The 25750-nt window shown below is 39.5% G+C and overlaps 1 protein-coding gene across 2 annotated transcripts in view; it reads right to left on the bottom strand.

Annotated features, from left to right (window-relative positions):
• Positions 1–1657: 1657 nt before the first annotated feature.
• The window catches only part of LOC133541559 (zona pellucida sperm-binding protein 3-like), a 30880-nt gene continuing 6787 nt past the window's right edge, over positions 1658–25750 (bottom strand). For both annotated transcript variants that reach the window (XM_061885028.1, XM_061885029.1), the window contains exons 4-9: positions 9704–9795; positions 8110–8287; positions 7920–8037; positions 1983–2068; positions 1809–1918; positions 1658–1750 (exon numbers count right to left, since the gene is read on the bottom strand). In XM_061885028.1, the coding sequence (XP_061741012.1) occupies positions 1692–1750; positions 1809–1918; positions 1983–2068; positions 7920–8037; positions 8110–8287; positions 9704–9795 (643 nt within the window). In that variant the 3' untranslated portion in view covers positions 1658–1691. The remainder of the gene's footprint in view (positions 1751–1808; positions 1919–1982; positions 2069–7919; positions 8038–8109; positions 8288–9703; positions 9796–25750) is intronic.

A 25750-nucleotide genomic window follows, 5' to 3' on the forward strand; every position in this document is an offset into this window, starting at 1 on the left:
TTATGTAGTGGAATTTCGGACTTTTATACCATATTTTGTCTCTTTTTTAGTCCAAAAAGAAAGTCTATCTAAAAACCTCTGAACCACTGCTGATCATATGCGGGGGAAAAGTTCAGTTTGAGGTCGTTCTGACTGTTCTAAGAAATGTTATGATTGTTTGTTATGACTAGGGGATTCACGGTTGTTTTGGAGCCAGCAGTTGCAAAACAAAAAGACCTTGACACATGAGGAAAACATACAAAAAGCCAGTGGCCCAATATTTGATATGATTTGCATGGTTTCGCTTGATTCTGAATCCTTCGGAGGATGCTGTCAATCAATCATCAATCAATGTTTATTTATATAGCCCTAAATCACAAGTGTCTCAAAGGGCTGCATAAGCCACAACGACATCCTCGGTTCAGAGCCCAAATAAGGATAAGGAAAACCTCATAACCCAGTGGGACGTCAATGTGAATGACTATGAGAAACCTTGGAGAGGACCACAGATGTGGACGTCGAGTGGGTCTAACATAATATTGTGAAAGTCCAGTCCATAGTGGATCTAACATAATGGTTAGAGTGCAGTCCATGGTGGGGCCAGCAGGAGACCATCCCGAGCGGAGAAAGGTTAGCATATTTAAGAATATTTTTCAACATATTGAGCAAAAAGGTCTCTTTTTTTCTACGAAGAAAAGTCCACTTGTTATTAGTGAGAATATACTTATTTTAAGGTATTTTGGAGTTCATTGAGGTTAGCTAATTTGACTTGTTTTGGAAAGTCTTGACAAGCCAAATGTTCTTGTTCTATTGGCAGATCATTTTGCTTAGTTCAAATAAAAATACCCCTCATTTTTGTATTTTTTTTTTTCTTGTTTTTGAACACTGACTTGTTGCAGTGTAAAGTTGCACAAAAAAAATCCTCTGTAATTTGACACCTCGGCTAAGTGAGTTTGCTTTCCTTTGGCTGATTTGTGTTTTTCATGGATGCCACTAATGGTACTATACAGCAGTGTTTTCAACCACTGTGCCGCGGCCGTGAGATCCAGTCTGGTGTGCCGCGGGAGATGATCTAATTTCACCTATTTGGGTTACAAATATTTTTTGCTGTCTACAATTCAATCCAACTTGTACTTTGAAATGGGTAAATAAACCTTTTGTACTGAAACCACTTTGTTTGCAGTTTAAGCTTCGGGCCAATCCACCACAATAACATGTTTTAAGCAAATACATAAAAAAAAAGATGTCTGTCAGCTTGGAGAGTTAAAGTTAACTTGGAAAATATTTTTTGTAACCTATAGGCACAATAAAAAAAGAGAAAATTGCCACTCTTGGAAAAAATAGCATTGGGAGGGGGGGGGGGGCACAGTTGAGAATAAAGTTAAAGTACCAATGATTGTCACACACACACACACTAGGTGTGGCGAAATTATTTTCTGCATTTGACCCATAAGCCTTGATCATCCCCTGGGAGGTGAGGGGAGCAGTGAGCAGCAGTGGTGGCCACGCCCGGGAATCATTTTTGGTGATTTAACCCCCAATTCCAACCCTTGATGCTGAGTGCCTAGCAGGGAGGGAATGACTCCCATTTTTATAGTCTTTGGTATGACTCAAAAACCTACCCATCTCAGAGAATGTGGGAGATTTTCCTACCTCTCATCCAAAAAGCAACAAAACAGCCAAATAAAAACAATTTATTGTTCATTTGTTGGTTACTTGGTGGGTAGAATCACAAGAGGACCCAGAATGGTGGTGTCACAGATAACGGTACCTGAAACATAAACAACTTAAATGCAATGTTTGCAGGACTGAAACTACGCGTCTTGTACCTTCCGCGTTGTGACGTGTTGTATCTTTATTGTCCTTTTTGGGGAAATTCTGGCTGCAGGTGCTTTCGCAGCAGCTGCACACCTCGTCGCTCTCGTCCACGTTTATCCATCTAATGAGGAAATGTCTCCGTCAAATTTTTAATTAAGAAATAAAAAAAATAAAACGTGTATTACCTTGAATGCACATAAGAGCAGGCCTTGTTGACGGGGCTGCTTCTCCACATTTCAGAGCTCGCTTTCAGCTGACATGTTATAAATATCTAAAAGAGAAAACAATCCAAAAGTGTGTCTAGATTTGTTCTAATGCACTATATTGCCAAAAGTATTTGGCCACCTGCATTTGCTAACATATGAACTTGAAGTGCCATCCCATTCCTAACCAATGCGGTTCAATATGATGTCGGTCTACCTTTTGCAGCTATAACAGCTTCAACTCTTCTAGGAAGGCTGTCCACAAGGTTGCAGAGTGTGTTTATAGGAATTTTCCATCATTCTTCCAAAGGCGCACACTGATGTCGGTGGAGAAGGCCTGGCTCTCAGTATCCATTCTAATTCATCCCAAATATGTTCTATCGGGTTCAGGTCAGGACTCTGTGCAGGCCAGTCAAGTTCATCCACACCAGACTGTCATCCATGTCTTTATGAACCTTGCTTTGTGCACAGTCATTTTGGAAGAAGAAGGGACCCGCTCCAAAATGTTCCCACAAGGTTGGGAGCATGGAATTGTCCAAACTGTTTTGGCATCCTGGATCATTCAAAGTTCCTTTCACTGGAACTAAGGGGCCAAGCCCAACTCCTGATAAAAACAACCCCACACCATAATTCCACTCTAAGAGTCCAGTGGCGATGTGCTTTACATCACTGCATCCCACGCTTTGCATTGGACTTGGTGACGTATGCCTTAGATGCAGCTGCTCGGCCATGGAAACCCATTCCACGAAGCTCTCTGCGTACTGTACGTGGGCTAATTGGAAGGTCACATGAAGTTAGGAGCTCTGTAGCAACTGACTGTGCAGAAAGTCTTTGCACTATGCGCTTCAGCATCAGTTGACCCATCTATGTCAGTTTACCTGGCCTACCACTTGGTGGCTGAGTGAAGTGAATTATATTTATATAGCGCTTTTCTCTAGTGATTCAAAGCGCTTTACATAGTGAAACCCAATATCTAAGTTACGTTTAAACCAGTGTAGGTGGCACTGGGAGCAGGTGGGTAAAGGGTCTTGCCCAAGGACACAACGTCAGTAACTAGAAAATATGCATTTTCTGCCATTTTCGGGTTTTGTCAGCACTCCTGATGGGAATATGAGACATTTCCTACAACAGCACCAGTATTGTGATGCTGAAGCGAGTCTGTTTTTTGGAATTTCTGCGTAAGGCCCTAATGACATTTTAGCGAAAAAAAGTTTTCCAAAAATATGCATTTTCTGCCATTTTTGGGTTTTGTCGGAACTCCTGAAGAGGTTTTGAGACATTTCCTACAACAGCACCAGTATTGTAATGCTGAAGCGAGTCTGTTTTTTGGAATTTCTGCGTAAGGCCCTAATGACATTTTAGCGAAAAAAAGTTTTCCAAAAATATGCATTTTCTGCCATTTTCGGGATTTGTCGGTACTCCTGAAGAAGTTTTGAGACATTTCCTATAACTATAGCACCAGTATTGTGCTGCTGAAGCGAGGCTGTTTTTTGGAATTTTTGCGTAAGGACCCCCCCCCCTTACATTTTCGCGAAAAAAAAAGTTTTCCAAATATATGCATTTTCTGCCATTTTCGGGTTTTATCAGAACTCCTGAAGAGGTTTTGAGACATTTCCTACAACTATAGCACCAATTTTGTGAGTCTGTTTTTGGGAATTTTTGCGTAGGAACCCCCCCTGCGACATTTTCGCGAAAAAAGTTTTTCCAAAAATATGCATTTTCTGCCATTTTTGAGTTTTGTCAGCACTCCTGATGTGAATATGAGACATGTCCTACAACTACAGCACCAGTATTGTGCTGCTGAAGCGAGTCCGTTTTTGGGAATTCTTGCATAAAAAATTTCCAAAAATATGCATTTTCTGCCCCCCCTTACGACATTTTCGCGAAAAAAAGTTTTCCAAAAATATGCATTTTCTCCCATTTTCGGGTTTTGTCTGCACTCCTGAAGAAGTTTTGAGACATTTCCTACAACTATAGCACCAGTATTGTGCTGCTGAAGCGAGTCCGTTTTTTGGAATTTTTTGTGAAAAAAAGTTTTCCAAAAATATGCATTTTCTGCCATTTTCGGGTTTTGTCGGCACTCCTGAAGAAGTTTTGAGACATTTCCTACAACTATAGCACCAGTATTGTGCTGCTGAAGAGAGTCCGTTTTTTGGGATTTATTTTGAAAAAAAGTTTTCCAAAAATATGCATTTTCTGCCATTTTCGGGTTTTGTCGGCACTCCTGAAGAGGTTTTGAGACATTTCCTACAACTATAGCACCAGTGTTGTGCTGCTGAAGCGAGGCTGTTTTTTGGAATTTTTGCGGAAGGCCCCCCCTTACGACATTTTCGCGAAAAAAAGTTTTCCAAAAATATGCATTTTCTGCCATTTTCGAGTTTTGTCAGCACTCCTTATGGGAATATGAGACATTTCCTACAACTACAGCAGCAGTATTGTGCTGCTGAAGCAAGTTTGTTTTTTGGAATTTTTGCGTAAGGCCCCCCCTTACGACAGTTTTGCGAAAAAAAGTTTTCCAAAAATATGCATTTTCTGCCATTTTCAGGTTTTGTCGGCACTCCTGAAGAGGTTTTGAGACATTTCCTACAACTATAGCACCAATGTTGTGCTGCTGAAGAGAGTCTGTTTTTTGGAATTTTTGCGAAAGGCCCCCCCTTACGACATTTTCGCGAAAAAAGGTTTTCCAAAAATATGCATTTTCTGCCATTTTCGAGTTTTGTCAGCACTCCTGATGGGAATATGAGACATGTCCTACAACTACAGTACCAGTATTGTGCTGCTGAAGCGAGTCCGTTTTTTGGAATGTTTGCTTAAGGCCCCCCCTTACGACATTTTAGCGAAAAAAAGTTTTCCAAAAATGTGCATTTTCTGCCATTTTCAGGTTGTGTCGGCACTCCGGAAGAGGTTTTGAGACATTTCCTACAACTATAGCACCAATGTTGTGCTGCTGAAGAGAGTCTGTTTTTTGGAATTTTTGCGGAAGGCCCCCCCTTATGACATTTTCGCGAAAAAAAGTTTTCCAAAAATATGCATTTTATGCCATTTTCGGGTTTTGTCGGCACTCCTGAAGAGGTTTTGAGACATTTCCTACAACTAGAACACCAGTGTTGTGCTGCTGAAGCGAGGTTGTTTTTGGAATTTTTGCGGAAGGCCCCACCATTACGATATTTTCGCAAAAATAAGTTTTCCAAAAATATGCATTTTCTGCCATTTTCGAGTTTTGTCAGCACTCCTAATGGGAATATGAGACATATCCTACAACTAAAGCACCAGTATTGTGTTGCTGAAGCGAGTCCGTTTTTTGGAATTTTTGCGTAAGGCCCCCCCTTACGACATTTTTGCGAAAAAAAGTTTCCAAAAATATGCATTTTCTCCCATTTTCCGGTTTTGTCGGCACTCCTGAAGAGGTTTTGAGACATTTCCTACAACTATAGCACCAGTATTGTGCTGCTGAAGAGAGTCAGTTTTTTGGAATTTTTTGTGAAAAAAAGTTTTCCAAAAATGTGCATTTTCTGCCATTTTCGGGTTTTGTCGGAACTCCTGAAGAGGTTTTGAGACATTTCCTACAACTACAGCACCAGTATTGTGCTGCTGAAGCGAGTCAGTTTTTTGGAATTTTCGCGTAAGGCCCCCCCTTACGACATTTTCGCGAAAAAAAAAGTTTTCCAAAAATATGCATTTTCTGCCATTTTTGAGTTTTGTCAGCACTCCTAATGGGAATATGAGACATTTCCTACAACTACAGCAGCAGCATTGTGCTGCTGAAGCAAGTTTGTTTTTTGGAATTTTTGCGTAAGGCTCCCCCTTACGACAGTTTTGCGAAAAAAAGTTTTCCAAAAATATGCATTTTCTGCCATTTTCAGGTTTTGTCGGCACTCCTGAAGAGGTTTTGAGACATTTCCTACAACTATAGCACCAATGTTGTGCTGCTGAAGAGAGTCTGTTTTTTGGAATTTTTGCAAAAGGCCCCCCCTTACGACATTTTCGCGAAAAAAGGTTTTCCAAAAATATGCATTTTCTGCCATTTTCGAGTTTTGTCAGCACTCCTGATGGGAATATGAGACATGTCCTACAACTACAGTACCAGTATTGTGCTGCTGAAGCGAGTCCGTTTTTTGGAATGTTTGCTTAAGGCCCCCCCCTTACGACATTTTAGCGAAAAAAAGTTTTCCAAAAATATGCATTTTCTGCCATTTTCGGGTTTTGTCGGAACTCCTGAAGAGGTTTTGAGACATTTCCTACAACTATAGCACCAATGTTGTGCTGCTGAAGAGAGTCTGTTTTTTGGAATTTTTGCGGAAGGCCCCCCCTTACGACATTTTTGCGAAAAAAAGTTTTCCAAAAATATGCATTTTCTGCCATTTTCGGGTTTTGTCGGCACTCCTGAAGAGGTTTTGAGACATTTCCTACAACTATAGCACCAGTATTGTGCTGCTGAAGAGAGTCAGTTTTTTGGAATTTTTGGCGAAAAAACGTTTTCCAAAAATGTGCATTTTCTGCCATTTTCGGGATTTGTCGGCACTCCGGAAGAGGTTTTGAGACATTTCCTACAACTATAGCACCAATGTTGTGCTGCTGAAGAGAGTCTGTTTTTTGGAATTTTTGCAAAAGGCCCCCCCTTACGACATTTTCGCGAAAAAAGGTTTTCCAAAAATATGCATTTTCTGCCATTTTCGAGTTTTGTCAGCACTCCTGATGGGAATATGAGACATGTCCTACAACTACAGTACCAGTATTGTGCTGCTGAAGCGAGTCCGTTTTTTGGAATGTTTGCTTAAGGCCCCCCCCTTACGACATTTTAGCGAAAAAAAGTTTTCCAAAAATATGCATTTTCTGCCATTTTCGGGTTTTGTCGGAACTCCTGAAGAGGTTTTGAGACATTTCCTACAACTATAGCACCAATGTTGTGCTGCTGAAGAGAGTCTGTTTTTTGGAATTTTTGCGGAAGGCCCCCCCTTACGACATTTTTGCGAAAAAAAGTTTTCCAAAAATATGCATTTTCTGCCATTTTCGGGTTTTGTCGGCACTCCTGAAGAGGTTTTGAGACATTTCCTACAACTATAGCACCAGTATTGTGCTGCTGAAGAGAGTCAGTTTTTTGGAATTTTTGGCGAAAAAACGTTTTCCAAAAATGTGCATTTTCTGCCATTTTCGGGATTTGTCGGCACTCCGGAAGAGGTTTTGAGACATTTCCTACAACTATAGCACCAATGTTGTGCTGCTGAAGAGAGTCTGTTTTTTGGAATTTTTGCGGAAGGCCCCCCCTTACGACATTTTTGCGAAAAAAAGTTTTCCAAAAATATGCATTTTCTGCCATTTTCGGGTTTTGTCGGCACTCCTGAAGAGGTTTTGAGACATTTCCTACAACTATAGCACCAGTATTGTGCTGCTGAAGAGAGTCAGTTTTTTGGAATTTTTGGCGAAAAAAAGTTTTCCAAAAATGTGCATTTTCTGCCATTTTCGGGATTTGTCGGCACTCCGGAAGAGGTTTTGAGACATTTCCTACAACTACAGCACCAGTATTGTGCTGCTGAAGAGAGTCCATTGTTTGGAATTTTTTGTGAAAAAAAGTTTACGACATTTTCGCAAAGTAAAGTTTTCTAAAAATATGCATTTTCTGCCATTTTCGTGGAAGCGGGGATCGAACCTGGAACCCTCAAGTTGCTGGCACGGCCGCTCTACCAATGGAGCTATACCGCCCCAGTTGCTGTCCCAAACTCTTCCATTTTCTTATAATAAAGCAGACAGTTCCACGCTGGAAATCACTGAAAGCGGCCCTTTCTTGCACAAATGTTTGTAAAAACAGTCTCCGTGCCTAAGTGCTAGATTTTATACACCAAGTGATTAGGACACCGGATTCTGATCATTCGGAGCGTTGGCCAAATACTTCTCGCAATATAGGTTAGTAAGTCATCTTACAGAGTTCCTTTCATCGCGTTGAAACCGGAAAGCATCAAGCTGCAGCTGGACAACATCCACTCTCCTTCGGGACAGGAAGTGGCTTCTGGAAGCCTGCAGTTTTGAGTCCGAGAGACACCTTAGGGAGACGCAAAAACAAGATGACCTAATATGGCCAGCAAAGAGACACATGATGAATTTTTAAAATCACCCGTTGTTCTCAATGAAGAAGTATCTGGGCACCGATGTAGAATCTGGACTCAGGGTTGCGACGCAGCTGTCAATAAAGAGTTGTCGTTGTTCTGGACCGGGGTTGATGTAGGAGGCCTCGATGTTGATGAAGTCTCCAAGGTGGAAAACGTTGGACAGCCTCGGTCTCGTCCAGTCATCTGCAGCAGTAAGAGGACAAAGTTAAAGGCCTACTGAAATCCACTACTAGCGACCACGCAGTCTGATAGTTTATATATCAATGATGAAATATTAACATTGCAACACATGCCAATACGGCCTTTTTGGTTTACTAAATTACTATTCTTTAAATTTCCCGCGGAGTTTCTTGTTGAAAACATCACGGAATTAATAACACGTGACGGTTGTAGCGGACATATTAGCCCAGCACCACACGGCTAAAAGTCGTCTCTTTGCATCGCATAATTACAAAGTAATTTGGACATCTGTGTTGCTGAATCTTTTGCAATTTGTTCAATTAATAATGGAGACGTCAAAGAAGAAAGCTGTTGGTGGAAAACGGTGGATTGCAGCTGCCTTTAGCACCGAAACACAGCCGGTGTTTGTTGTGAAGCTTTAACACAGAGCGGTCAAGCGAACATGTTTCTCTACGTCAACCAGCAAGTTTTTGGGTGAGAAAATTGTGGTATTAGGTCGGCTCTTACCGGAGACTTCAGTGGATTATGCGTCCTCTTGCAGCTCAAAAAGGCAGCTGTGATCTTGGCTTCTCTGAGAGACACTGGCGTTCACCGCAGCCATCCGACTTTCAGGTATGACTTTACAATCTCACTAAAACACTATTAAAAAAATAAGCAGATAAGGGATCTTCCAGAAATATCCGAGTAAATGTGTCTAATTACATCTGAAACGTTCGCACTGCCGCCACCTGGAGCAGTCGCCTTTTTTTTTTTTTTTTTTTGTGCTTCACTTTAACTTTCCTCATCCACAAATCTTTCATCCTCGCTCAAATTAATGGGGAAATTGTCGCTTTCTCCGTCCGAATAGCTCTTGCTGCTGGAGGCTATGATTGTAAACGATGTTCAGATGTGAGGAGCCCTACAACCCGTGACATCACGTGCACATCGTCTGCTACTTCCGGTAAAGAAAAGGCTTTTTTTTTATTAGCGACCAAAAGTTGCAAACTTTATCGTGGTTGTTCTCTACTAAATCCTTTCAGCAAAAATATGGCAATATCGCGAAATGATCAAGTATGACACATAGAATGGACCTGCTATCCCCGTTTAAATAAGAACATCTCATTTCAGTAGGCCTTTAAGTTAAAGTACCAATGATTGTCAAACACACACCAGGTGTGTTGAAATTATTCTCTGCATTTGACCCATCACCCTTGATCACCCCCTGGGAGGTGAGGGGAGCAGCGGTGGCCACGCCCGGGAATCATTTTTGGTGATTTAACCCCCAATTCCAACCCTTGATGCTGAGTGCAAAGCAGGGAGGTAACGGCTCCCATTTCTATAGTCTTTGGTATGACTCGGCCGGGGTTTGAACTCACAACCTACCCATCTCAGGGCGGACATTATTACCCAGATTGTTGAAGACGCAGAGTTCTCACTTACCGGACATCAGCTTGAGCGAGAAAGGAGAGGTGTTTGTAGGGGAGGAGATAATCGGAGGGACATCCTGAGGGTGACTGCTCACAACGTGTCTCCTGTACACACAATAAGTACATTCTAGCAGTGGATACCATGAATTGATTTATGTGGACCGCGACTTAAACATGTTGAAAAACTTATTAGGATGTTACCATTTAGTGGTCAATTGTACGGAATATGTACTGAACTGTGCAATCTACTAATAAAAGTTTCAATCAATTACTCAAACTCAACAACATACAATTGTGTCATTTGCTGCATGTAAACATTCAAACAATCAATCAATCAATGTTTATTTATATAGCCCCAAATCACAAAAGTCTCAAAGGACTGCACAAATCATTACGACTACAACATCCTCGGAAGAACCCACAAAAGGGCAAGGAAAACTCACACCCAGTGGGCAGGGAGAATTCACATCCAGTGGGACGCCAGTGACAATGCTGACTATGAGAAACCTTGGAGAGGACCTCAGATGTGGGCAACCCCCCCTCTCTAGGGGACCGAAAGCAATGGATGTCGAGCGGGTCTAACATGATACTGTGAAAGTTCAATCCATAGTGGCTCCAACACAGCCGCGAGAGTTCAGTTCAAGCGGATCCAAGACAGCAGCGAGAGTCCCGTCCACAGGAAACCATCTCAAGCGGATCAGCAGCGTAGAGACGTCCCCAACCGATACAGGCGAGCGGTCCATCCTGGGTCCCGACGAGCGGTCCATCCTGGGTCTCGACTCTGGACAGCCAGTACTTCATCCATGGTCATCGGACCGGACCCCCTCCACAAGGGAGGGGGGGACATAGGAGAAAGAAAAGAAGCGGCAGATCAACTGGTCTAAAAAGGAGGTCTATTTAAAGGCTAGAGTATACAGATGAGTTTTAAGGTGAGACTTAAATGCTTCTACTGAGGTAGCATCTCGAACTGTTACCGGGAGGGCATTCCAGAGTACTGGAGCCCGAACGGAAAACGCTCTATAGCCCGCAGACTTTTTTTGGGCTCTAGGAATCACTAATAAGCCGGAGTCTTTTGAACGCAGATTTCTTGCCGGGACATACGGTACAATACAATCGGCAAGATTCAACCATTGCCAGACAAACATAAGTTAGTAAATAAGACATTTACTAATGTCTGTGTTGACATTAAGGCTAGTGAACTATTTACAGCAGGGGTCACCAACGCGGTGCCCGTAAGGACCAGATGAGTCGCCCGCTGGCCAGTTCTAAAAATAGCTCAAATATCTGCACTTACCAGTGAGCTGCCTCTATTTTTTTTTAAATGTTATTTATTTACTAGCAAGCTGGTCTCGCTTTGCTTGACATTTTTAATTCTAAGAGCGACAAAACTCACATTAGAATTTGAAAATTCAAGAAATTTTAAAGACTTGGTCTTCCCTTGCTTAAATAAATACTTTTTTTTTTTTACTTTGCTTCTTATAACATTCACTAAGACAATTTGAGAAAAAAATACAACCTTAAAAATGATTTTAGGATTTTTAAAAACACACATACCTTTTAAATTCTTTCCTGACAATTTAAATCAATGTTCAAGTAAATTTGTTTTTTCGTTGTAAAGAATAATAAATACATTTTAATTAAATTCTTCATTTTAGCTTCTGTTTTTTCGACGAAGAAAATTTGTGAAAAATGTCTTCAAACTTATGATTAAAATTCCCTAAAAATATTCTGGCAAATCTAGAAAATCTGTAGAATGAAATGTAAATCTTATTTCAAAGTCTTTTGAATTTCTTTTAAAATTTTTGTTCTGGAAAATCTAGAAGAAATAATGATTTGTCTGTTAGAAATATTGCTTGGTCCAATTTGTTATATATTATAACAAAGTGCAGATTGGATTTTAACCTTTTTAAAAACATGTCATCGAAATTCTAAATTTAATCTTAAATCAGTAAAAATTACTAATGATGTTCCATAAATTATTTTTAAATTTTTTTCAAAAAGATTCGAATTAGCTAGTTTTTCTCTTAATTTTTTTCGTTTGAATTTTGACTTTTAAAGAGTCGAAATTAAAGATAAACTATGTTTCAAAATTTAGTTTTCTTTATTTTCCTGTTTTCTCCTCTTTTAAACCATTCAATTAGGTGTTTTTTTTCATCATTTATTCTTTACAAAAACCTTCCGTAAAAGGAAAAAAAAAATGTATGACGGAATGACAGACAGAAATACCAATTTTATATATATCCATCCATCCATTTTTCTACCGCTTATTCCCTTTCGGGGTCGCTGGCGCCTATCTCAGCTACATACATATATAAACATACATACATACATACATACATACATATATATATATATATATATATATATATATATATATTAAAGGTAAATTAAGCAAATTGGCTATTTCTGGCAATTTATTTAAGTGTGTATCAAACTGGTAGCCCTTCGCAATAATCAGTACCCAAGAAGTAGCTCTTGGTTTCAAAAAAGGTTGATGACCCCAGATTTACAGTTTGTTTTGAAGCATAGCTAATGAGGATCAACTATATTTAGTAACACACACTGGTCACTAGAAGTCAGTAACATCCCATAAATGCACATGGAGCCCTACAAAGAGAGTGAAATAAATGACAATGTGATCCTCCCAAAGTTAATAAATGTACTAAAGCAGGGATGTCGAACTCATTTTCAGCTCAGGGTGTGCATGGAGGAAAATCTGTGCACAGGCGGGCCGGGATATTAAAATCATAGCATTAAAACTAAAAAAAATAAAGACAACTTCAGATTGTTTTCCTTGTCTTACTTTGGCCAAAAATGGGAAGAAAAAAAAACATTCTGAAAATATTACAGTAATGATATAGAAAATACCAGCAGCGGTAAAGCAAAGAAAGTGAATGAATGTTTATAACTGAATAAATGTACATATGCATAAACATTTGTTTTCTTTTGAACAAACCCCGTTTCCATATGAGTTGGGAAATTGTGTTGGATGTAAATATAAACAGAATACAATTATTTGCAAATCCTTTTCAACCCATATTCAGTTGAATATGCTACAAAGACAAGATATTTGATGTTCAAACTCAAACTTTTTTTTTTTGCAAACTCAGAATTTCATGGCTGCAACACGTGCCAAAGTAGTTGGGAAAGGGCATGTTCACCACTGTGTTACATCACCTTTTCTTTTAACAACACTCAATAAACGTTTGGGAACTGAGGAAACTAATTGTTGAAGCTTTGATAGTGGAATTCTTTCCCATTCTTGTTTTATGTAGAGCTTCAGTCGTTCAATTGTCCGGGGTCTCCGCTGTCGTATTTTATGCTTCATAATGCGCCACACATTTTCAAATGGGAGACAGGTCTGGCCTGCAGGCGGGCCAGGAAAGTACCCGCACTCTTTTACTACGAAGCCACGCTGTTGTAACACGTGCCGAATGTGGCTTGGCCTTTTTTTTTCCATAAACAAATACTATCATGTGTTTACGGACTGTATTGATCTATATTGATATATAATGTAAATAGTGTTTTATGTTGATTTAATAAAAAAAAAATATATATATATATATATATATATATATATATATATGTTTATTTAATTTCTTGTGCGGCCCGGTACCAATTTCAACTGAATATGGGTTAAAAATGATTTGCAAATCATTGTATTCCCTTTATATTTACATCTAACACAATTTCCCAGCTCATATGGAAACAGGGTTTTTTTTTTGTTTTTTTTTAATGAATTAACTTTTGACAACCTTTTTTCCAAAACAATATAGAATGTGAGATATAACAAGATAATGCAAACATTTATTTTTTTCAAAAAAGTAGGTCCCCAAAGATTTACTGTGAGAAACCAATTTTTATGACTTGATTTTTTTATTGTTTTTTTTTTTTGTCCTGTCCAGCTTCTCAGGCAAATCATATAGTTGATGTAAATGTTCAGATTTACTTTACAAAAGAGAACTGTAGGATACTTCTCTTGTTGCCTTATTTGTATTTAACTTTATTAAATGTATTTATTTTATCATTTGGCGCGGCCGGGAAGGAACCCAACTTGATTTTAAAAATTGATGAGTACTGGTGCGTGCAAAACGTCAGCAGGCGGTTGTAGCCTGCGGGGCGGTTCTAATACTAATCGAATATAATCTCGGGCAGTCATAGACAGAGGTGGGTAGAGTAGCCAGAAATTGTACTCAAGTAAGAGTACTGTTACTTTAGAGATGTATTACTCAAGTAAAAGTAAGGAGTAGTCACCCAAATATTTACTTGAGTAAAAGTAAAATGTTGTGAAAAAAACTACTCAAGTACTGAGTAACTGATGAGTAACCTGTTTGTTTAATGATGACGGCAACAAGTAATGCACAAAAACAGAAATAGCAATGAACAAATTCAGAGGCAGGAATATCTCTTAAGCAACTAAAACAATAACATAATATATATTTGGTTTTACACTGTATTGAAACATTTTTTAAATGAATTTTACCTTTGCAACCTCATTAGACTATTGGCTAAGTTTTATACTCATAAAAGTAAGTTTTTCAATACCAGACCTGTGTTTTGTGCCTTTAAAAAAGATTTAGAACTCTACAATAAAACACTCTACCTCGAACAACCAAAAAGCTGTGAAAACGATGATGCTGTGTTTCAAATTTAAGTTATTTACTGAGATTGAGTGAGCCTATGGCTTTGCACTTTGTTTATTTTATACACATATATATATATATATATATATATATTTTTTTTTTTAAATTCTATTTTAGTTACTTTGAATTTACAACCCCCTGGCGCTGTTTTGTACGTTTTTTATACTGTTTTTGTACTTTGATTATTATTTTCAACGGTTTGTAAATGTTGAAATGTATAAATAAAGGTTTATAAAAAAAAAAAAGTGTGCAGTTAATCATGTGACCGCCTGGCTCTGTTTGATTGGTGAAACGGAGTCAAACGTCACCGGTGACTGCATTTGATTGGTGAAACGAAGGCATTTGAAGGTCTGTCTGACAAACAAAACAAAGCGTGCATTAACGGTTCGATAAAAATCAGTAGCAAGTAGCGAGCTGAATGTAGATAGATTGATTGATTGATAAATGGAGCGGAGTAAAAGTAGCGTTTCTTTTCTATGAACATACTCAAGTAAAAGTAAGTTGCATTAAAAGTACTCTCAGAAGTACAATTTATCCCAAAAGTTACACAAGTATATGTAACAGAGTAAATGTAGCGCATTTCTACCCACCTCTGGCCATAGATCATTAATTCCCTGGCCAGATCTGGCCCGTGGGCCTTGACTTTGACACATAGGCCCTAAAAGGAACCGTGGAAAAAAAAAAAAATAATAATAAAAAAATTGATAGAAATGACCATGGATGACTCAAAGCACAGTTTAAAATAGTAATACATGAACAGGCGATTAAAAAGTGTTTCCTGGACTCCGTGTAAAGGTGCAATAGAGGTAACGGGAAAAAAAGATTCATATTAAGACATTTTAAAAAATCCTCCATCCTTCCAGCCATTTTCTACCATTTTTCCCGCCCCCAATTAAAAAATATACATTTTGGCCATCTTCGCGCTTACTTAAATCATAATGGTTGGGAAGTGGCCCAAAGATCAGTGGCTGACAGAGTATCGATTGTTTGAATCTTTTTGGCGGTCCGCATAATCTGATTTGCGACTGGATGGTGATGGAAGGGGGATAGTGACAGGATGTATGAGGAAGGTAGGAACATGGATAAGACTAGAGGGAAGAGGAGGTAATGAAGGAAAGTCCAGTGCTAAAAGAGTGAAGGAAGATGAAAAAAGGAGGAGACGGGATAGAATAGAAAGTACTTTTATACCCGGGGGAAATTCAGCACCACAGTTCGCTCACAATAAACAAACATTTAGGTATTTTTTTTTTTACATGTGAATAATATAGTCTATTAAACAGCATTATTCACATGTGAACAAATACAGTCTGTTATACAGCATTATTCACACGTGAATAACCTAAATACAGTATATTATACAGCATTGTTCAAATGTGAATATTATAAATTCAGTCTATTATACAGCATTATTCACATGTGAATAATAAAAATAGTCTATTATACAGAATTATTCACATGTGAACAGTTTATTATACAGCATTATTCACATGTGAATAGTATAAATACAGTCTATTATACAGCATTATTCACAAGTGAACAGTCTATTATACAGCATTATTCACACGTGAATAACAAATACAGTCTATTATACAGCATTATTCACATGTGAATAACAAATAGTCGATTATACAGCATTATTCACATGTGAATAACCTAAATACAGTCTATTATACAGCATTATTCACATGTGAATAATATAAATACAGTTATACAGCATTATTCATATGTGAATAGTATACAGTATTATACACGTGAATAGATAGATGGTACTTTATTGATTCCTATCAGAATAGTATAAATACAGTCTATTATACAGCATTACTCATGTGAATAGTATAAATACAGTATTATACAGCATTATTCACATGTGAAAAACAAATAGTATTATACAGCATTGTTCACATGTCAATAATACAGTATAATACAGCATTATACACATGTGAATAACAGTCTATTATACAGCATTATTCACATGTGAATAACAGTCTATTATACAGCATTATTCACATGTGAATAACAAATAGTCTATTATAAAGCATTATTCACATGTACACAACAAATAGTCTATTACACAGCATTATTCACATGTGAATAACAAATACGGTCTATTATACAGCATTATTCACGTGTGAATAACAAATACAGTCTATTATACAGCATTATTCACGTGTGAATAACAAATACAGTCTATTATACAGCATTATTCACATGTGAATACTATAAATATTGTCTATTATACATTTAAGTACAGTCAAAAAGGAACATATGCATTATATAGTCTGATGGCTGTCGGTATGAAGGACTTCCTGTGTCATTCGGTGATGCATTTTGAGAAATAGTTGAAAAAGATTGTTAGAAAATTGCAAGATTATATATACACACTTAATTCAAATAGAGACATAAACAATATTAGTTTGATGACATGGGTTAAAGAAGGACTTTGGAGAGGTGGAGATGTTGAAAGCCTGTTGATCAAATGTAAAAAATGGAGAGCAAAAGAGCAAAGCAATGCGAATGCAGAAGCTGTATAATAAGATACGGGAATCAAAAAGAAGTGGGAGAACAAAAGGGGGCTGAAGTAGAGACAGGAATCCCAAGAGGAGAACATTTTAAAGATTTGAAAAGAGAAATAAAAAGGGTAACGGTCACAATGATAAAGAGACTAGATGACATTCAGGAACGTAAAGAAGACAGAGCGACTCTGGACTTGTGCAGTTTGTCGAGGAAGTGCTCCCGGAAAGAAATATGACCATAAATTTTTTCGCATGTACAAAACATACAAGGAATCGCAATTACGCGTTCAGCACAGTCGTACTCAAGTGAAGACAGAACAGGACTGCTGACGATGGGCACGCCTTAAAAAGGTGGGAAACAGGCAAACATTGGAGATGAGTAAAAAAAATATTAAGTTTAAGGCTGGGTAAGGGTCCAGAAAAAAAAACAACTCAATAGCTATAATCACACAAGTTACAAAGAATTCACAAGACTTGCAACAGAGGGGAGGTAGCGGGGAGCTCAGAGGCAGGCTGCTGCTATCTAAAGCACTGCTCAGTCGTCAATCACCGCTAAGGGACTCAAGCGTCGAAGGCGTAGGATGGCGGTCGTGTGTGAGTGTGTAAGATTGTAGAGTGTCTCTGTTCCGTGATCTTAGTGCTCTTGCAACTGCCAGTCAGTGTGTGTGTGCATGAGGGATAAGAAGGGAGTTTGTTGTGTCTTCGCCTCGCTGTCCTTCGGGAGAGTCTCGAAGCCAGGGAAACAATCCAAATTAGAATTATTTGTTTGCAAGCTAAAATTAATTGCTTTTTACTCTTGTCTATTACTGGTCCTCAAATTCGTCCTGCAGGGCAGAAGATCCTATGTTATGCAAATCACAAGAGTGTCTACTGTTCTGCCTACATCCTCCAATCATTTGTGGCAGCTTTGGGGTACTTTGAAGACCGCTGGCATCTTCCAATTTGTTGACAAACCAGAGCAACACGTACTCCAATCCACAGATGTCCTGTAGTCATAATTCTAAATAGGTAGATATCTTCAACATCCTCGAATGAAAGGGGTCGCCAGGTACGCGGCAGTCCTTCGAGAGAGTCAGTCGTGTGTCCAACAGAAGAGGTTCTCTCAAACCCAAGATCTTGTCAATTTTGTTGAGAGGCCAGTTAAATAGTTCCGTTGTTTAGAAGTGCAAAAAGAGGCAAGAAGAAAGTTAAGACAAGACAAAGAAGCAAGCAAGAAAGATAAGGGAGAGGACTGCCAGTAAGAGCAGGAGTATGGAAAATGTGGGAGCAATGAACAGAAGAAGTGTAAAATTTATGATATGATCCAGTATAAGAGGGAACAAGCTAAAAGTATGTTGTAAAAAGACCCATCCATTTTCTACCGCTTATTCCTTTTGGGGTCGCTGGTGCCTATCTCAGCTACAATCGGGCGGAGTCCCAAGTGAACATAAATGTGATGAAAGTAGGACAGTGTGTTGGAGGAAATAAAGAAAAAGCAGAACTTTTAGCAATAACATTAAGTGCGGAGCGATGATAAATTTGAGAAATAAAGAAAAAGAAAAGAAAAAACTAATTCAAATATTGGAGAAATGACCAACGATAATGGCTTTAAACAATATACAGTGGGGCAAAAAAGTATTTAGTCAGCCAGCGATTGTGCAAGTTCTCCCACTTAAAATGATGACAGAGGTCTGTCATTTTCATCATATCAATCAATCAATCAATGTTTACTTATATAGCCCTAAATCCCTAGTGTCTCAAAGGGCTGCACAAACCACCACGACATCCTCGGTAGGCCCACATAAGGGCAAGGAAAACTCACACCCAGTGGGACGTCGGTGACAATAATGACTATGAGAACCTTAGAGAGGAGGAAAGCAATGGATGTCGAGCGGGTCTAACATGATACTGTGAAAATTCAATCCACAATGGATCCAACACAGTCGCGAGAGTCCAGTCCAAAGCGGATCCAACACAGCAGCGAGAGTCCCGTTCACAGCGGAGCCAGCAGGAAACCATCCCAAGCGGAGGCGGATCAGCAGCGCAGAGATGTCCCCAGCCGATACACAGGCAAGCAGTACATGGCCACCGGATCGGACCGGACCCCCTCCACAAGGGAGAGTGGGACATAGAAGAAAAAGAAAAGAAACGGCAGATCAACTGGTCTAAAAAGGGAGTCTATTTAAAGGCTAGAGTATACAAATGAGTTTTAAGGTGAGACTTAAATGCTTCTACTCAGGTGGCATCTCGAACTGTTACCGGGAGGGCATTCCAGAGTACTGGAGCCCGAAATGAAAACGCTCTATAGCCCGCAGACTTTTTTTGGGCTTTGGGAATCACTAACAAGCCGGAGTCCTTTGAACGCAGATTTCTTGCCGGGACATATGGTACAATACAATCGGCAAGATAGGATGGAGCTAGACCGTGTAGTATTTTATACGTAAGTAGTAAAACCTTAAAGTCACATCTTAAGTGCACAGGAAGCCAGTGCAGGTGAGCCAGTACAGGCGTAATGTGATCAAACTTTCTTGTTCTTGTCAAAAGTCTAGCAGTCATAGGTACACTTCAACTGTGAGAGACAGAATGTGAAAAAAAAAAAAATCCAGGATTTCACATTGTAGGAATTTTAAAATAATTTGTAAATGATGGTGGAAAATAAGTATTTTGTCAATAACAAAAATTCAACTCAATACTTTGTAATATAACCTTTGTTGGGAATAACAGAGGTAAAAAGATTACAAATAGGTCTTTACCAGGTTTGCACACACAGTAGCTGGTATTTTGGCCCATTCCTCCATGCAGATCTTCTCGAGAGCAGTAATGTTTTGGGGCTGTCGCCGAGCAACACAGACTTTCAACTCCCTCCACAGATTTTCTATGGGGTTGAGGTCTGGAGACTGGCTAGGCCACTCCAGGACTTTCAAATGCTTCTTACGGAGCCACTCCTTCGTTGCCCGGGCGGTGTGGTTGGGATCATTGTCATGCTGGAAGACCCAGCCGCGTCTCATCTTCAAAGCTCTCACTGATGGAAGGAGGTTTTGGCTGATGGAAGGAGGTTTTTTTGAACACGGATCAGTCGTCCTGACCCCTTGGCAGAAAAACAGCCCCAAAGCATGATGTTTCCACCCCCATGCTTCACAGTAGGTATGGTGTTCTTGGGATGCAACTCACTATTCTTCTTCCTCCAAACACGACTGTCAGGGGTATTTGTTGACGAACCCCAAGATGCAGAGATGGAGGCAGGCATGGAGTGAGCAAACATGATTTTAATACTAAGACAAAACCAAACAAAGGGTTCAAACCAAAAGCGCGCACGTGGGCGGATAAAAAACAAAAGGCCTTTAGCATAGAAGCTAACAAGAAACAAAAAGGAACTTTAGCATGGAAGCTAGAGGATAAACAGAAAAACTGGAAATAGCTATGGCTAACAAAAACAGTTTACCGCTACGACAACCAGGTAATAGCTGAAATGGTGCCAGACACGACAGGTAGCAAAGACACAAGAGTGACATGAGGCAACGACAATACAAGTCCGAATGACAATACAATGATCCAGCAACTGACACAAGACAAAGGAGGTACAAATAGGAGCCGGCTGATTGGCAACAGGTGTGGCCAGATGCCAATCAGCCGCAGCTAAAGGGGAACACAGCACTCAGGGAACAAGACAGGAAGCTGACAAAATAGCACTAGACAGGAAATACTAAACACACCGAGGAGGAACACAGCACTCAGGGAACAAGACAGGAAGCTGACCAAATAGCACTAGACAGGAAATACTAAACACACCGAGGAGGAACACAGCACTCAGGGAACAAGACAGGAAGCTGACAAATTAAGAGCACTTGACAGGAACTAAAAGACAGGAAATACTAAACACAGGAAACAGAAAAATGCATAGGAAAAAACTAAAACATAGACAAACTGTCAGGGGGAAGCCTGACAATGACGAGTTGAGTTTATACCAAAAAGTTCTATTTTGGTTTCATCTGACCACATGACATTCTCCCAATCCTCTGCTGTATCATCCATGTGCTCTCTTGCAAACTTTAGACGGGCCTGGACATGCGCTGGCTTAAGCAGGGGGGACACGTCTGGCACTGCAGGATTTGATTCCCTATCAGTGTAGTGTGTTACTGATGGTAACCTTTGTTAATTTGGTCGCAGCTCTCTGCAGGTCATTCCCCCCGTGCGGTTCCGGTATTTTTGCTCACTGTTCTCATGATCATTTTGACTCCACGTGATGAGATCTTGCGTGGAGCCCCAGATCGAGGGAGATTATCAGTGGTCTTGTATGTCTTCCATTTTCTGATAATTGCTCCCACAGTTGATTTTTTCACACCACCCCCCTTGCCTATTGTATATTCACTCTTCCCAGTCTGGTGCAGGTCTACAATTCTTTTCCTGGTGTCCTTCGACAGCTCTTTGGTCTTGGCCATGAAGAGCTTCTTAAAGAAGAAGTTACAGGTCTGTGAGAGCCAGAGATCTTCCTTGTTTGAAGTAACCAAATACTTATTTTCCACCATAATTTACAAATAAATTCTTTAAAATTCCTACAATGTGAATTCCTGGATTTTTTTTCACATTCTGTCTCTCACTATGATGAAAATTACAGACCTCTGTCCTCGTTTTAAGTGGGAGAACTTGCACAATCGGTGGCTGACTATATACTTTTTTGCCCCACTGTAGATATGTTCTATGAATGAAATGGGTGGAATATTGAAACGACCCCAGTAAAAGACCAGGTGAGTTACCACATGATCCAAAAAAAATAACCAAAAACTTAGATAACATGGGCAAATAAATGGTTTTGTAATTATATAAAATAGGATATATGAAGAGCTTCACGGTGGCAGAGGGGTTAGTGCGTCTGCCTCACAATATGAAGGTCCTGCAGTCCTGGGTTCAAATCCAGGCTCGGGATCTTTCTGTGTGGAGTTTGCATGTTCTCCCCGTGAATGCGTGGGTTCCCTCCGGGTACTCCGGCTTCCTCCCACTTCCAAAGACATGCACCTGGGGATAGGTTGATTGGCAACACTAAATTGGCCCTAGTGTGTGAATGTGAGTGTGAATGTTGTCTGTCTATCTGTGTTGGCCCTGCGATGAGGTGGCGACTTGTTCAGGGTGTACCCCGCCTTCCGCCCGATTGTAGCTGAGATAGGCGCCAGCGCCCCCGAAAGGGAATAAGCGGTAGAAAATGGATGGATGGAGGATATATGAAGAAGGAAAATGACCAGCTGAGTTGAAAGAAGGGTAACACTTTAGTACGGGGAACATATGAACCATTAGTTAGTTTCTTATTAACATGCAAATTAGTAACATAATCGCTGTTAATTAGTCATTAAGAACTTAAGTACTTAATGGATTATTTAGCATGGCCTTATTAAACAACCATTAAGCCATTAACTAAGAGTCTTCCCTAACCCCAACCCTAAGTTAATAAGCAACCAATTAATGGTTCATATGGCGACTTGTCCAGGGTGAATGCAGCTGAATGCCACCGAGATAGGCTCTAGCATTCCCCGCAACCCCTAAAAAGGGACAAGCTGTAGAAAATGGATGGATGAATAGATGTTTCCCATACTAAAGTGTTACCGAAAGAAGCTGTAGAAATTCCAATATGCAAACCAGGAAGAGGCAGGTAATTAATAGGCCGATAGCATTGACTTCAAATTTAGGCAAAGTTATAGAAAAAATGACTATTGAAAGACTGGTACCGTATTTTTCAGATTAAAAGTCAGTTTTTTTTCCATAGTTTGGGTGCGACATATACTCCGGAGCGACTTGTGTGAAATTATTCACACATTACCATAAAACAGGGGTAGGGAACGTATGGCTCGCGAGCCAGATGTGGCTCTTTTGATGACAGCATCTGGCTCTCGGATAAATCTGAGCTGACATCGCTTGACACGATAAGTAAGGAATAATTCCACTTGTTAAAAATAACGTTCAAAATATAAAACATTCTCATGCTTTATGTTCAAGAAGTTGCGTTAATGGTAAAAAGTAATTTATTTATTATTGGTTAGTGTGGGGCTTTCCCTCCTGGGGGTTCTTCAGACCACTAGGCACCGACATCAGAGCCTGTTTCAGGGTTACAATATTGTTTTAATTTTCAGTTATACAAAAAAGAAGGGAAAAACCAAAAGAAAAAAAATGAAGACAGCAGAAACAAAAAGAAGAAAAAAAAAAAGATTAAAACAATTTTTTTTAAATGAAAAATAAATGAGAAAAACCAAAAAGAAGAAAAAACAGAAAAATTATACAAAAAAATTAAAGGGAAAAACCAAAGGAAAAAAAATAAAGCAAAAACAAAAAAAAAGATTAAAAAACAAATGAAAAACTAAAAAATTAATGATAAAAATTAAGAAAAAGAACAAGAAAAATTATACAAAACAAAAATAAAACGGGAAAAAACTAAGCAAAAAAGTCAAGTCAACAAAAACAAAAGAAAAAATAAATAAAACAAATCAAAAATTGTCTCCAGTTTCAACCCCGTCTTCTCCTCCTGGCTGCTGCTGCTTATAACAGAGCGACAGGTGATTCAATAACAAGGTCCAGATGGGCCATCTATGCACCTGTCGCTGATTTCGAGGCCGGTCCTGGCACACCCTGCTTCGCTGCAGGCCCGCAGGCCACGTCCCCTCCACAGTTAGCATCAGAATAACAATGTTATTCCAAAGAATAAGAGACTTATACTCTAGAAATGTTGGTCTTACTTAAAAATGCACACGTTTAGTTGTGTTCAGTGTTAAAAAAAATATTATATGGCTCTTACAGAAATACATTTTAAAATATTTGGCTTTCTTGGCTCTCTCAGCCAAAAAGGTTCCCGACCCCTGCCATAAAATATAAAGTATTTTCCGTATTCGCGGAACAGACGAAGAAAATGCCAGCAATAGTCACATACGCGTCAACCAATAAGAATTTGGCGGGGGAGGGTCATGGCAGAAGTGCATTGTGGGTCATGAGATGCTAACTGCTATATGCTACTGCCGTAGCTATTAAAATGGATTAAAATGGATTGTTTCAACGTTGGCGGTAACTTATAAAAACTGACAAGGGCTGAACAAAAATGGCACCGAAAAGGAATTCATGCACTGCAGATTACAAGATGGACGTAGTGAAATATGCAGCAGGAAACGGCGCATACCTTTGGAGTTGGCAGAGTTGTTTGGAAGAGACATTGAGGAAGATTTCATGGGATTTAGCGATGAGGAGTGACAGATTGTTTGGTAAACGTATAGCATGTTCTATATGTTATACAAACCCCGTTTCCATATGAGTTGGGAAATTGTGTTACATGTAAATATAAACGGAATACAATAATTTGCAAATCTTTTTCAACCCATATTCAGTTGAATGCACTACAAAGACAAGATCAAACTCAAACTTTTTTTTTTTTTTTAAATAATAATTAACTTATAATTTCATGGCTGCAACACGTGCCAAAGTAGTTGGGAAAGGGCATGTTCACCACTGTGTTACATCACCTTTTTTTTTTTTTAACAACACTCAAACGTTTGGGAACTGAGGAAACTAATTGTTGAAGCTTTGAAAGTGGAATTCTTTCCCATTCTTGTTTTATGTAGAGTTTCAGTCCTTCGACAGTCCGGGGTCTCCGCTGTCGTATTTTACGCTTCATAATGCGCCACACATTTTTGATGGGAGACAGGTCTGGACTGCAGGCGGGCCAGGAAAGTACCTGCACTCTTTTTTTTACGAAGCCACGCTGTTCTAACACGTGCTGAATGTGGCTTGGCATTGTCTTGCTTAAATAAGCAGGGGCGTCCATGAAAAAGACGGCGCTTAGATGACAGCATATGTTGTTCCAAAAGCTGTATGTACCTTCACAGATGTGTAAGTTACCCATGCCTTGGGCACTAATACACCCCCATACCATCACAGATGCTGGCTTTTGAACTTTGCGTCGATAACAGTCTGGAAAGTTCGCTTCCCCTTTGGTCCGAATGACCCAATGTCGAATATTTCCAAAAACAATTTGAAATGTGGATTCGTCAGACCACAGAATACTTTTCCACTCTGCATCAGTCCAGCTTAGATGAGCACGGGCCCAGAGAAGCCAGCGGCGTTTCTGGATGTTGTTGATAAATGGCTTTCGCTCTGCATAGTAGAGCTTTAACTTGCACTTACAGATGTAGCGACAAACTGTATTTAGTGACAGTGGATTTCTGAAGTGTTCTTGAGCCCATGTGGTTACATCCTTTAGAGATTGATGTCGGGTTTTGATACAGTGCCGTCTGGGGGATCGAAGGTCACGGTCATTCAATGTTGGTTTCCGGCCATGTCGCTTACGTGGAGTGATTTCTCCAGATTCTCTGAACCTTTTAATGATCTTATGGACCGTAGATGTTGAAATCCCTAAATTTCTTGCAATTGCACTTAGAGAAACGTTGTTCTTAAACTGTTTGACTATTTGCTCACGCAGTTGTGGACAAAGGGGTGTACCTCACCCCATCCTTTCTTGTCAAAGACTGAGCATTTTTTGGGAAGCTTTTTATATACCCAATCATGGCACCCACCTGTTCCCAATTAGCCTGCACACCTGTGGGATGTTCCAAATAAGTGTTTGATGAGCATTCCTCAACTTTATCAGTATTTTTTGCCACCTTTCCCAACTTCTTTGTCAAGTGTTGCTGGCATCAAATTCTAAAGTTAATGATTATTTGCACAAAAAAAAAATGCATCAGTTTGAACATCAAATATGTTGTCTTTGTAGCATATTCAACTGAATATGGGTTGAAAATGATTTGCAAATCATTGTATTCCGTTTATATTTACATCGAACACAATTTCCCAACTCATATGGAAACAGGGTTTGTAGTTATTTGAATGCCTTCTACCATAATATGTTAGGTTAACATAGCAGGCACCTTCTCAGTTGGTTATTTATGCGTCATATAA

This window comes from Nerophis ophidion, linkage group LG23, assembly GCF_033978795.1.
Source record: "Nerophis ophidion isolate RoL-2023_Sa linkage group LG23, RoL_Noph_v1.0, whole genome shotgun sequence".
In the NCBI taxonomy this organism is placed as follows: domain Eukaryota; kingdom Metazoa; phylum Chordata; class Actinopteri; order Syngnathiformes; family Syngnathidae; genus Nerophis; species Nerophis ophidion.